The sequence below is a fragment of the Phascolarctos cinereus genome, unplaced genomic scaffold (genome assembly GCF_003287225.1).
Source record: "Phascolarctos cinereus isolate Bilbo 61053 unplaced genomic scaffold, phaCin_HiC Scaffold_4;HRSCAF=312, whole genome shotgun sequence".
Taxonomy (NCBI): domain Eukaryota; kingdom Metazoa; phylum Chordata; class Mammalia; order Diprotodontia; family Phascolarctidae; genus Phascolarctos; species Phascolarctos cinereus.
Window position 1 is genome coordinate 632,034,970 of NW_027555847.1, and position 14,839 is coordinate 632,049,808.

At 39.4% G+C, this 14,839-nt stretch overlaps 1 protein-coding gene across 1 annotated transcript in view; it reads right to left on the reverse strand.

Annotated features, from left to right (window-relative positions):
- Positions 1-14,839, reverse strand: part of ADCY8 (adenylate cyclase 8) — a 361,487-nt gene that overhangs the window by 80,441 nt on the left and 266,207 nt on the right. The window contains 3 exon segments of the mRNA XM_020997906.2: positions 269-441; positions 7,026-7,115; positions 8,701-8,902. Of these exon segments, the coding sequence (XP_020853565.1) occupies positions 269-441; positions 7,026-7,115; positions 8,701-8,902 (465 nt within the window).

The following is a 14,839-nucleotide window of genomic DNA, read 5'->3' on the forward strand; positions in this document are numbered from 1 at the left end:
TGCTCCATAGAATGTAGCTGCCCAACTTCTCTTGCTATTGTGTGTCACTGCTAGTAGTCTACTCATAAAACATCAAATGCAGAATGTGACTCTCTTTTTCCATCTACTATCTTTCACATGACTAATTAGAAAACATTTACTGCACACTCTTGACTGTATGCCCAGTACTGTGCTAGGTTGGCATAGGGCATATTCAGGCACTACCTTCAAAAGTCCAGCCAGCTCAACAGAAAGAGCATTAAGAAAACATGTGACAGTGGGCACTTACTCTCCATTGTGATTAAAGTTGTCATAGTGCAGAAAGAGGGAAGCATAAATGGTCTCCATCAGTAGAGAATAGATCGCAATCATAATCAGCAACACAGCCAGCTTCAGGACAGAGTTAAGTCGGAGGAAAACTGCACAGGTCACCATGGCCAACACACCCGTGAAGACGAAATACTAGAGACAGAAGAGATTATCAAATTCAGTAGTCTTATGAAGAAGAATATTCAGGGTTGATCTATAATTGTAAAATGTCATAAATGACTAATCTCCTTATGGAGACCACATGAGGTTTGCAGTGTCTTCTGTATGAAATTCAAACTTGTCTAATAAATTGGTGGTGTATATCCTTTACAAGTTGGTCCTTTTAGGTTCTACCTTTTTGCATCTCTGTCTTTCTTGTCTTCTGCTTTCTCAAAGACCAACCCCTATATTCTGGACATGCTTAGGATCATAAAATTATAGAATTTCAGAGTTAAACACTACTTTAGAGAAAATCTAATCCATGCCTGTCATTTTAGAAATAAGATAATTGAGACACAATAAGGTATAGTGATTTGCTCAAGGTTATCCATAGATACTGGCCAAGCTGGGATCAGAACCCTGGAATTCAAAGTGGAACTCCTAATTAGATTACTTCTTCCTATCAAGATCCTTGTTTCTGTCACCTGCCAACTCTAGGTGGCTTTCACTCCTTTATTAATGAGTTCAGGAACTGACTCACAATATTCCTCTCTACTCCAACCCCTGACCTCATCCATCATGATTTCAATATTTGCACCGATGTCTCATTGAACAACTTGCTATTAGTCTTCCCAATTTCCATGATTTCTGCATTGAAGTTTGGCCCTCACTGTTACCTTACACTATTCTAACCCCAGTATCTTGACTTCTGTAGTTTCTTTCTCAGATCATACTATTTTTTACATTGTCAATTCTTCTATTATCATTGCTTCTGGATGCCCAGAGCAGCTCCTATGTGGTCTTCATCCTTACTTACAGCTTCTAGTTGGACAATTCCTCCTTATTTCCTTAGTCAATCACACTTTCATAGTCTTACCTATGTGATTAGCAAGTATGACTAGGTAGTTCACTTAACCTTGACTCCCTTTCCCAATTGTTCTTATACTCTTTGCCTTCCATCAATTTTCAAATCTGAATAGTTCCACCATCTGCCTTCTCTCTCTCTCTCTCTCTCTCTCTCTCTCTCTCTCTCTCCTCTCTCTCTCTCTCTCTCTCTCTCTCTCTCTCTTCCCCTTCCCCCTCTCCATCTCTCCAAGTTACAAAGCCATGGAGACTCATTCATTAAAACTTAATCTTATGTAATTTTAACTGGTCCTTTATGGACCTTTTATTCAATTTCCTATTATGAATCCTACAATAGCTTCGTCAAAACCTCATCTCTCCTCAAGTCCTTGATACCAATCCTCTTGACTCTCAACAGATGACCTCACTCACCATTATACAGGGAAGAATGAGGCAATGATCTCTCTCATGCTCTTTCCTTTGGCCCTGAAATTTTTCTGCCTCATCACTAATCCCCTCCTTTTTTGGTCTACATGAAGAAATAGATGTGGCATGTCTATCACCTTGGTAAAGTATACTCATCCACTTGTGTCATTGATTCCATTCTCTTTTGTATCTTCTAGAAGCTCTATTTTCCCTCCCTGTTTACCCTCAACCTTTTGCTATACACTAGCTCCATCCCTATTGCCATGTTCAGTTCTCCCACATAGGTAAAATCCTTCCCCACCCCCACCTTCACCCCCACCACTGCAAGTTATTATCCAGTATTTCTTCTTAGTACTAAACTCAGAATGAATGAACGCTATATGAAATGTAAGTCATTATGCAAATGAGTAATTCTAATTCTTCGTAAGATATTCCACATCCAACAGTACTACAGAAAAGGCCCATATTTCTTGGGTTCATGATGTGTCTATGCATTCCTACTGTGTGAATTCCGTCTACCAAAGCAGATCACAACCAATTTCTTATGCAGTAGATAAATTCCAGGGATTTTCCTGAATAGAAATAAAATGACTTTGCAAGGATCATAGGACTAGCAAATGTTGGAGACTGAATTTGAATTCAAGGCTTTATGATTCCAAGTTAAGCACACTATTCACTATGAGTTCTGGGCTACCACTCTGTAGAATTTATCTTAAGGAAAAATAAGAACTTAATGCTATAAAAGTTTTGAGAGTAAATAGGATCTAGATAATCCCCACCCTCATCCTGGATGATCAGTAGATCTATTGTTTTAGTATAATGAAGGAAGGCCACTGTGTCAGAAATTCTGTTAGAAAAAATACTTTATTTTTTTATCTGGATACTGTCAGATTATGAATTGAGCTTTTAAAGGAATGTAACAAATATAGATATTTGTGAATTATTAAATATTTAATGGGGTTTATTTGTTTTAAAACAGATAATAATTTTACAATAATAGTTGAGTCTTCATTTGACAATTTTTGACTATCACTTATAAAAATTATGAAAATATATAGAGTGGCTTAAAGATGTAACTTCAAAACATTAATATGAGTCAGCTATTAGGTATTGCTATATATCTGAAAACCAGAATGTGGTTAGTTTTAATTTATAAGTAAAGGATAAATTAAATGTTACCTATCAGGGAAACATAAAAAGTTGATAGTATTCAAGCCCTAAGTTGTGATCAGTGAAATTTTGTTTCTTGAGGTAAAAATTCTTCGGACCATAATTTGCTATTGTTTTGAATTTTGATTACAGGGATGGTTGTCCCAATTGTCATGAAGCCAAAAGTGGAAAATGACATGTGCTGCAGTCTAAGAACTATTACAGGTGGGTGTCTAGCCATGATAAAAGTTGAGACCTGGCATGCCTAAGGTAGGACCTTCTTGACTCAGTTTCTCCATTGTGCTATTTCTTCTCTGAAATGAAATTTCTCCACCTGGTTAATATTGAGTCTGATTTTGATACCCTGAGGCTACGTGATTGGCCATCGGATATGACTCATGCTTGGAGTCAAACAGAGCTAAGGAAGTATGAATGCATCTGTTCTCTGCCCAGGTCAGACCACATGTGGAGTATTGTATTCTAGGGGTGTGACAATTTGAGGCGAATATTGATAATGCTGGAGAGTATACAGAGTAGAGCAACCAGGATGTTGAATGACCTTGAATCCACATCCTATGAAAACTGGTAGAAGGAAGTGGACATGTATATGTACTTAGCTTGGCAAAGAAAAGACATGGCAGAGATGATAACTGTCTTCAAATATCTGAAGGACTGTTGTATAGGGATAGGATTAGATGTGTTCTGTTTACTCCCTGAAAGCAATGAGTAGGAGTTGCAAAGAAGCAAATTCAGACTTAAAGGCAAGAAAGATCTCTTAACAATTAAGCTGGCCCAAAATGGAATGGACTACCTCTGGAGGTAAAGAGTTCCTCTTCATTAAATGACTTCAAACGGGGATTGGATGACCACTTGTTAGTATTTCTTTTGAGTATGAGTTGCACTTGACAGCTGCTAAAATCCACTGCAACTGTGAGGTTTTGTGATTCTGTAATTCTGATTCTACATTCATCTAACCTCTGCTTGAAGACCTCTGGTGAGGTGAAGCCCACTATCTTCTGAGGGAGCCCAATCTACTTTGGGATAGCTCTAACTAGAAGGAAGAATTCCCTTCTATCAAGCTTAAGTTTGCCACTTGGCAACTTCTATCCACTGTTCCTATTTTGGTCACTGGGTATTGCAAGTATTATAATTCTCATTTTATAGATGAATAAACAGTGGTTTACAAAGTTAAAGTGTTTTACCTTAGGTCACACATTCAGTCAATAATGAAGCCCTGACTTTAGGTCTTCCTCAATCTTCCATATCTTTCCACTATTATCCCTTACTATTCCTCTGAGAATACAGATTAGAACAATTAATGAGCTCATTTTAATCCAGAAACAGAACAGGCAAGTCAAGACCACTATGCAGTATCATTTGGATATGCATGAGAGCAAAGGCTTCTGTGAAAACCAAGCTACGAGGCAAAGAAAGCCACTGAAATCTATCCATCTATCCATCCATCCATCTATCTATCTATCTATCTATCTATCTATCTATCTATCTATCTATCTATCTATCTATCTACCTATCTACCTATCTACCTATCTATCTATATCTACTTACTCTTATCTCTCTCTCTCCCCCCCCCTTCCAACAATGGGAAATCAAAGGAAACCTGAAACTCATTATGTTTAGCAGGAGATTATCCATTTTTATTTCTTTTGGATGTTAAAAATAGCCCTCTAGCCCTAATTCTTTGTCCATTCATTCATTCTACATTGATTAATCATTTTTATGTGGAGAGGATAGCTATGAAATTGACAGTAGAGGGCAGAGGGATTATAATTGAGCCAGGAGTTTGGTGACTGTCAATAGAATAGAAATGATGAATAGCTGTCCCTAAGCCATCTCCTTTCCTTTTCTTACAGTGATATAGCCAGAACAACAGTGAGCCTCCTTATGAACTACTCCCAGCTATTACACAGCTCTCCTGATGTTGCTACTGGAGGGGGAAGTGTTTTCTGCTCTCTACCAATTTCTGGTTTGGGGTAATTCACAAAAAAAGGGGTAGTAGTGGGACCTTTCTGCAGAGTACTAGATAGCTGTATGCCTTCAGAAAGTTCACCCCATCTATCAGAGTCTCCTTTTCCTCTTCTCTAAAATGAAGGATTGGACAATATGACTTCTAAGATCTCTTTTATCTCTGGGATCCTCTGGGGAATTTCTGTGGTGGCTCATTCAACCTAACCCCCATCCTTCTCCTGCAACATATATATGTTGACTCCTATGTATACACACACACACACACACACACACACACACACAATATGCATACATATCATATATATATATATATGTGTGTGTGTGTGTGTGTGTGTGTGTGTGTGTGTGTGTGTGAATTCCCTCCTCCCCTCTCAGACATACATCTTTGGGTCTCAAGTGGACCCTCCATGGTAGGCCTTCACAACATGACCTGCCCAAGGATTTTGGGTAGAGGCGTGAAAAATGTAGGGTTGCCACTTTGCATTCTCCTGTTTGTCATATGACCCATCACAACCAACTGTCAGTCTGTCTCTTATCTAACCTATCTGTGGCCTCAAGAAGTTTACAAGTTGTTTGGTCTGCTCTATGGGATACCTGTGTCACAGCATGTTCTATAGGCTTGCAAGTCTTTGCTTCCAAGAAGTCTTGGAGAGCCTTCAAAATCTCTCTGAGGAGGTTGGCTGAAGTATCATATGACCATTCTAGGCCCTAGAATGTAGGTACTTTGGCCAAATATCTCCCCATTGGCCTATTCCTTCCCTCTACCCCTTTGGAGGTGGGATCTCCCTGTCTTGCCTTGGCTGAAAGTGAAATGGTCATTCACAGGCACAATTCCCTAATGATTGGTGTGGAAGTCTTGATTTTCCCCATTTTTTCCCCTGAGCCAGTTTGCCTCTCCTTAGCATTCCAGTGACTATACCCACAAACAAAGCTTTACCCCATAGATGACAGCCTTAGTGTGGATACTCAATAGGCTTTAGCCCCACTGCAGCTTAGAATTCTTGAATTTAAGCAATCTACCAGTCTCAGCTTTCCAGTAGCAGAGATAATAGGCAGGTATCACTATGGCCAGCTGTTGGGTTATTCCAATATCCATAGAATCCCTGGGCATCTGAGAGTGATCCTATGGGAACCTTTTCCTCTTAATTCTTCTACTCTACACTGGCTCCTGATTCTCCCTAAAACACATGTGATGTAGCAGTTCACCAATATTTGAGAGCAAAACAAACACAAAAATATAACTCCAAAGTTGTGATTTCTAGTCTTATCCTAGCTAGTCCTAGCTGTCTCCTCCACAAGCCAGTCAAATGTGATTACTCTGTATTCCCAGGATATATTCTGCTGCTTTCTCACTGTGCCTTACATCAGGCCTGCCACCATTACTGAGAATGTGACCCTGGGTAAGTCACAGTTAGTCAGAATCTCAGTTTTCTCACCTACAAAATGAGCATAGGCATACCAACACAAATAGATAGCATTTGTGTAGTGCTTGGAGACTGACAAAGTGCTCTACATATTTTATCTCATTACTTCCTCACAATAACCTTGTGAAGTAGATGCTATTATTACACCCTTTTTACATATGAAGAAACTGAGGCTGAAAGAAGTCAAAAGTGACCTGCCCAAATCATAGAAGTAGTAAGTGTCTGAGGCACAATTAGAATTAAAGCCTTCCTGAGTTGAATTCCCACCCTATCAATTGTACCTAGCTCATAATATTGCTGTGAGAAGTACTTAACTAACCTTGGAACTCTATATTAATGTGAATTATTAATAGGGGAAAGGTTTTTTGTAATTATACAGAATTTTGTATATATGTGTACATTTCACCTCTCTCGATCTCAGTTTCCCATTCTGTGAAATGAAAGGGGATGATTATTTGGCTCCCAATGTCCCTAGTGGCTCCAACAGTCACTGCCATTAGGTGAACAATGTTTCTAATGAATCTGCCAGAGTTTTTCTTCATAGTGGGATTTTCCTGTGGCCATGTGATTATAATGACCCTTCTCTATCTTTCCTCTTTCTCCCTCAGTTTAAATTTAGCTCTGCTTTTTTAGTAAGAGAGACTTACTGGCTTGTTTCCTGGAGGCATGTCCACCAAATGTGCTCATTTAAAAAGAGAGTCATGTTGCATTAACTATGCCTAAGATTTGCCAAAGGGAGCTTATATATACCTCTGGGTACGAGCAGATATCTGTAAACACAGCCGAGGAATTGGAAGTCTGGTTCTTCAAGGGTATTGACTTGTCAAAATCACACCACAGCTGGGGATAAAAACAAACAAACAAAAATAGGAACGCTAAGTCAGTAAGCAAGATTGAGACTACACAGGGTGCTATTAGCTGCTCTTAAATTAATACTCTAGGAGAGACCAGATGTTTGGCCACAGTCTCTGCTGGAACCATGGCCATTTAAAGAATCATAGGACCGCAGAATGTCAGGATAGGTAAATATTATCACACAGACCACAGAAGGTTAGAGCTAGAAGGGACCTTGGAATATAGAATGGTAGAATAGAGACCATCATGTTGGAGGGGCCCTTAGAACATATCATGTTAAAATATAGACTATAATAGACAAACAGAGCTATAAAGCATCTTGGAGTATTTACAATACTGAATGTAAAAGAGAATTTGGATGGATCTTAGCATAGAAAGTGCTAAAAACATAGCATAATAGACTATCAGAGAGGGAGGGAACTTTAGACTATAGAATGTAAGAACATAAGATGTGAGAGCTGGAAGAGACTAAGCCTTAGTACTTTGTTGAAAGAGACTGGAAAGTCTTCAGACTAAGGCTAGATGCACTTATTTATATTTTAGGAAGGATTCTTTTCCAAATAGGGGGGTGGATTAGATGGCTTATGTGATGGTCCCTTCCAACTGTCGGTGATGATATCTTCCAAGATATAGGGAAGTAGGGTTTAAACTGACTATTTTTGGTGCCAGAGATGAGAATCAAAAATGGCAGGGGGAGGCAGGCTATAGATCAACTCATGGGAAGAGCTTCCCAAGAATTAGAACTATGTGAAAATGGAGTGACTTGTCTCAAGGTCACAGAACTTTAGAGCTGGTGAGAAAGATCACCAGTTCTAATATAATCTCCTCAGTTTATAAGTAGGGAAAATGAACTTGCCTAGTGAGCTCCTCACACTGGAGGTGTCCAACCCAAGGTTAGATTACCACATGTCGAGAATATTAAGTGCATCACACCATCAGGAAAAGCTTGTATCAGATGAACTTTGAAGCACCTTCCAACTCTAAAAGTTCTATGATTCTTTTCAATGGCATGAGAGTGGTCTAAATAGCCACTCAAAGCACCAACTTCCCACCTAGGGCCTAAAATCTGGCCCAGTAAACCTACAACATCTGTTTGTACAAAATATTAATGGAAAATTACAATGCTTTTATCCTGGTCAGGATTAGTAAAATTCTTAAAATCCAATATATCAAGTTGACACAGAAATGACAAATATTCCAAAGATAGTGATGAATTTAGGTTATTTAGGATGGAGTGCATTCCCTTTTGATATTGATTCTTGGGAAGTCATATATAATATAAACTGATTGGCTAGCAGTGGTACCCAAAGGATAGTCTCTTTGGATGCAAAGGTAATGGATAGGTGGTAACCTATAAGAAATGACTAGTACCATTTCAGGGGCAGCAAATTGAACAGGACCTCAGTGCGTAACTTCCTTTATACTATGTCCCTCCCTCCCTAAGGTAGGTGTGTAGTTCAGGAACATGACCATTAGCCTTTTTTTGGTGAAAGTAGAGAGAAATCTGTAGAATCTGGAAACTTTCTCAGGCTATAAATTAGCTCGGTTTCCAATGCTTAGAGATGCTTACAATATTTAAAATGGCACCAAGGAAATTAATCAAGATGGAGGCAAAGATGATAACATTTCGGGCCAGATAGGTTTCATTAATCCAACAGCAAGTTTTCCGCAGCACGAGTGGTAAACACTTATAATCTTCTGCTGTGGTGATAAGAACAAGGGCCGAGTGCAGCATGATCAGGAGAGAAAATTGAATGACCATTGGCATCATCCTGCAAAGAAGAACAGAACACTGAGTGATTTAACGTTAGTCAACTCTTTTTGGCTGGGCACTACCAGCTACCTCATGAGATATTTACCCTGCCTGAGGCTCAAACATTTTGCATTTAGTTTTCATTCAAGAAAAAGCTACTAGTGGAAAACAGACATGGGTAATATTTAAGTTGAGAATATTGTCCCCATGTATATTTTGCTATGAAAAGTAAATATGTGTTTAGATTTATTGCTTCTGTTCATTTTCCCCTCTCATCTTCTCATTTGCTCATCTTACTAGGCAACTGCTGCCAAGGTAACATTTTTCTGGGATGATTATCTTGATGTCTTAGCTACAGGAGCTGGAGAGATGCCCTCTGCCCCAAAATGTGGGGCTTACAATGCAGTGTCAGCCTCCAACTACTCAGATGTTCAAATCCAAACTCCGTGCCAACTCTGGGCCTCTCTATTTTTGTCACAAGTAGCAGCATGGATTTCACCAGAGGAAAATCCCAGCCATATAATTGTGCCTACAGATGTTTGAGAGCCCTCAACGAAATCTGCTTCCCTAGGTGGGTCGGGGTGATGAGAGATGGAAAGCTCTTTGGGCACATTTTGCAATTCCATCATCTGCAGGATTTGTTTCCTGCCTTCATCTGGGCAGATACTGGCAGGAACTGACTCTTGGCGTTTTTACACTTTGCTCAGGTGTTGGTGTTCCATGAAAGTAGAGCCACTGTGATGGGTTTCTCCATTTTTTCCTTTGGAAAACTTAATTACAATCCTCTTAATTAAATCTCGTTTTCCAAATCAGAATGTTAGAACTGGAGAGACCCTTAGACATAATCTAGTCACATGTTCTTAGGAATGAGAACCGGGAAAGACATTAGAGAGCACTCATCTCTTGGCTCCAAACGTTTTCACTGGCTGTCTCTCATGCCTGGGACTCTCTCCCTCTTTGTCTTCACCTCCTGGATTCCCTGGCTTTCTTCAAGTTTTAGCTAAAGTCCTACCTTCTGTAAGAAGCCTTTCCTGGTCCACTTGAGATTATTCTTTTTGTACATGGTTGCTTGCATGTTATTTCTTCCATTAGACTATAAGCTCCTTGAATGCAGAGGCTGGTTTTTTTTTTTTGCTTTTCTTTGTAACATCAATTTAGCAGTAATTATCACATAGTGCACTTAATAAATGCTTGTTGACTGATGGACTGACAGTCTAAGCCCTTCATGTTACAGATGGGAACACTGAAGTCCAGAAAGAATGTTACTTTCCCAAAGCTATACAGATGAGGCAGAATTTGAACCCAAGTCCTTTGACTCACACCCTGGTCATTTTTCTACTAACACCTTGCTGCCTGCTTAATGGTCTCTCAGTGATCTTCAGTATTAGAACTCCTTTCTTAACAGGACCTCTCCTTTCTTCTGTGTTCATAACCTCTCAGAACTACCATATGTATGCTAAATAACAGTAACAATATATACTTTCTGTCTAAAAAAGTCAAAGTAACTTGTAAATTCCATTTATTTAGTCATTCAGAGTGTCAGGGCTGGAAGGGTCTTTAGACGTTATCAAGGTAGAACCCTCTCATTTTATAGCTGAGGAAATTAAGGTCCAAAGAGACCAGATGACTTGGCCAGGGTCAAAATAATCAGCTAGTACTGGAGCTAGGACTAGAACTCTTGGTTCAGTGCATTTTTTTAAACTGATAGCTTGCTAGCTTAACATACCTCAATGAATAGGTTTTGTGTAACCATTCACTTTACAGGCTAATAACATTCTATCAAAGGCCTGTGTGTTTATAGCTATACAAAGTATTGACCCTGGGGACAATCATGATCAAGTGATATTCCATCTCTAGCTTTCCAGGTCTTCACTCTTTTCTCTCTTCTGTAGACTTCTCTAATTCTACCACCAGATTCAAGGGACTAATAAGTAAGTTCCTGGTCTCTCCCTGTCCCCTGCCTCATACTGCAGGTAGCTAGTGCTCCTTGAGGGAAAGAATAGTTTAATTTTCTATACCTAGTACTTAGCATAGTAGCTGGCATATAGGAGATGTTTAATAAATTCTTGTTGATTACTTAATTAAAAACAAATGTTTCAATGTATTTATTACTCCAGCTGCATATCCCGCTCACACTGTCTTAATTTGCTTTTCTCCACAAGTGATGTTCTATCTTCTTTCTTTTGTGTGGGCTTTCCTCCCCAACTAGACAGCTTTCCTTTCCCACCTATTCCACTTGGAAGCTCTGTCTCCTTTCATGTCTCAGCCCAAGTGTTACCCTCTAACAAAAGGACTTTTCTGTTTTCCGCAACTGTTAGTAGTCTGCTCCTCAAAATTACTTTTCATTCATTTTCCAAATATGTTGTATTTACTTATCTACGTAAGTATTGTCTCCTTCAGTAGAATGTAAACTCTTTGAAGGCAGGGACTATTTCTTTTTAATCACTGTACCCAGAGGACTTCATACATACTAGGTCATTAATACTTATTGAATTGAATTAAATTGGTTCATTCACTATGGGAGATCAGCTGACTTGCCATTCATAGTACATGGCACACATGTCATAGATTGGCAACCCCTCTGCTGGACCTCTAAGCTTTTCTTAACTGTCCTTTTCTGACTGTCTTCTTCAATAGGGTCTCTTCAAACTCAAGTACGAGAATGCACATTACAATATACATTGAAGCACAATGGTCTATTTTAATACAATCAAAACCAATGGAATTAGGTTTGCATTTTAAATGATTAAAGGTATGCATGCTTAGAAAATGAGTTGAATGATTATCCTCTTAAAGGAAATGCTTTTATCATGGTCCTGAAGAGGCTGCTGTCTCTGGCTGTATGAACCAAAAGAAGAATATCAATTCCCTGGGGCAGCTAAGTGGCACAGTGGATAGAGCTCTGGCCTTGGAGTCAGGAAGACCTGAGTTCAAATCCTGCCTCACCTACATAACAGTCACTAGTTGTGTGACTCTGGGCAAGTCACTTAACCCCAATTGCCTCACCAAAAAAAAAAAAAAAAGGAATATCAATTCCCTCTCTCTTCTTTTTATCTCTTTCTTCCTCCCTTCCCTATCACCCTCTCTCTGTCTCTCCTCTCTCTCTAGGTCTTCCTGTCTCTATCATGCATACATTTCATACACACAAACAGCATTTTTAGGATTCCCACTATATACGAGGCAGAAGGATTTAAAAAGGAAAGTTATTGATAGATAACTCCTAACTTCTTATCTTGAAACTCTCCTAGTTAATAATAAAGGAAATTTGGATTATGACCAGATAGCAAGAGCTACCTATATGAATAAATAAAGGCATGTTACCTATGGGAAATATTACTATGCATAACTCACTGAAACAGAACAAAAAAAAACCACCTAATTTTTAATCTTGGGTTTGTTTCAAAGGTGATAAAAAACCCAAACTATTCCCCTCTTCCCAATTTTTCCTTCATTTCCTTCATTCAGGAAAGCCTACACAAAAGAAAGGAGGAAATGATTTCCGTCATAGTTTTATAAAGGCTTATCAAAAGGTCTTAGGGCCATTTTTAATATACACTGTAGAATAGCTTCTGGCCTATTTTCTCTGATGGGTGAGATTTTTTGAGAGCATCTACAATGGGATCCCCCTTTAGTGTGTGTGTTTTTTTTTAGGCAATTGAGGTTAAGTGACTCTCCCAGGGTCACACAGCTAGTAAGTGTCATGTGTTTGGTCTGAGGCCACATTTGAACTCAGGTCCTCCTGACTTCAGGGCTGGTGCTCTATTCAGTGTGCCACCTAGCTGCCCTTAGTGTTTCTTTATGGCATGGAAGAGACCTTGGGCTCTTGTAGCCTATGCCAGCAGAATATAGGAGCTAGAATTTTTTTCCCAAGTAGGACAACTTGTGATAGACTATGTCTACTATCTGAAGACCAGCCTAGGTAAGTACTAAGAGCCTCATAATCATCACCAGCTGAGTTGTCCGTAGCCTACGAAATTTTTTTGGGAGGGCAGAATGACTCATAAAATGGTCAATAATATAAATTGAACTTCAGTCCCTTGAGATAATATTTGTAAAGCACTTAGCACGATGCCTAGCACATAATAGGTATTTTATGTGTTTGTTGCCACCTTACCTTCTCCATTTCCATAGTCATGGTGGAAAAGGGGACACAGGACACAGATACACATCCATAGATAGACTTTAAGATTTACAGCATGTTCCCTTTGAGGTGCGTAATGTAAGTATTATTGACTCTATTTTACAGAGAAGAAAACTAGGACTCAACTTGGTTAATCCACAGCTTTACATAGTTAGTAAATGGTGGCGCCAATGTTCAAGTCTGGGTTGGGAGCTAGATCTCTCCTGACTCTAAATCCATCGCTTCCTGTCCTACTGTCACATATAATGCTGAGTATAGGAGGAGTTCTTAAACTGAGGTCCATGGTTCATGGAGAGATTTCAGGGAGTCTGTGAACTTGGATGGAAAAAAATTCCATTTTTTCTTTTACTAATCTCTAACTGAAATTTAAGGTTTCCTTCAATTATGAATGTAGGCAACACGCATCATTCTGAGAAGGGGGCATAAGCTTCACCATACTGCCAAGGGGGCTACACACACACACACACACACACACACACACACACACACACACACACACACACACAAGTGCAAACCCTTAAGAATTCATGATCAATAATTGAATTATTGATTAGCTGAATTACTCTTGCTCTTCATGTGTTCTCTTTGTCTAATGGCCAATGTGTTGACAGACTATTGGAGGGACTTATCCAAGTGTTACGCTGGCTCTTCAAGATCTTAAAAGAACTAAATAAAAGTCTTTGAGTGCATTTGAGTGGACCACCTTTGGAGAATTTATGGAAGGATGGAAGGATCATAGCCTGAGAGATGGAAGAGACCTCAGAGGCCATCTAATCTAAATCCCTCTCTTTTTTTCCTTCAAGTTGAGGAAACTGAGGCCCATGGTCACAGAGGGAGTAGATGACTAAGGCAGAATATGAACCTTGATCCTCTGACTCCAGAGACAGAGCTCCTTTTGTTCTATCAAGAATTACACATGAGTCTTTTTGGAAGGGATTGAGTTTTTTGCCAGTGAATGGGAGTAATCATTCTAGTGAGTTCACAAATGCTAAGAAAGAATCAAAAAGACCTTGGTGGAAGGCCCCAAGTTCCCTCTGGGATCTGTCAATTTCTCTGGCAGGCCATGATGGAATAGTGAAAGTAATGTGATATTTGAAGAAGGACACCTCTCCACCTAAGCTTCACTCTAGAGTATAAGAGGGGCAAATTTCCCCTTCCATGTCACTACCAGACCTTACTTTGTTTCACTTTTGTCTTTGTAACGCCAATGTTTATCACAGTACCAAACACATAGGAAGCACTTAATAAATGCTTATTGGTTGATAAAGTGATAAATGGACATCATTCATTTCTAAAGTGCACTAAGTGAGGCATAGTCACATTCCTAACTTGTAATTCTGGTGCTTAGGACAAATGCAAGGGCGTACCATTGGGAAAGACCATTCTGGAGGAGGCTACTGTCCTTATGAGACGGCAGGGCCAGGCAGTGGCCAGAAGGCACTCACTTGGGGTGAGAGGAAACCTCTACATACCACCATTGCCAAGGGCAGGCCCCCAACCTTTCTTGCACCATGAATGATTTTCATGTGAGTCACTTACACCAAGATGTAGTAGGGTAAGGGTGTTGTTATTGTTGCTTTCCCCTCCAAGAGTCTGCTCTGTATTCTAGTAGTGCAAACCAGGGCATCTGAATCTCTGTCATGGTCATACAGCATCTGGACTATTATGTCCAGTTCTAGACACTACATTTCATGAATCTAAGTTGAAGTTCTGAGGATACAAATAAAGAAGAAAAAAAAAACATAAACAGTCCCTGCCCTCAAGGAGCTTACAATTTAGTAGATAGAGATAACACACAGAAGGAAGCTGTAAAAC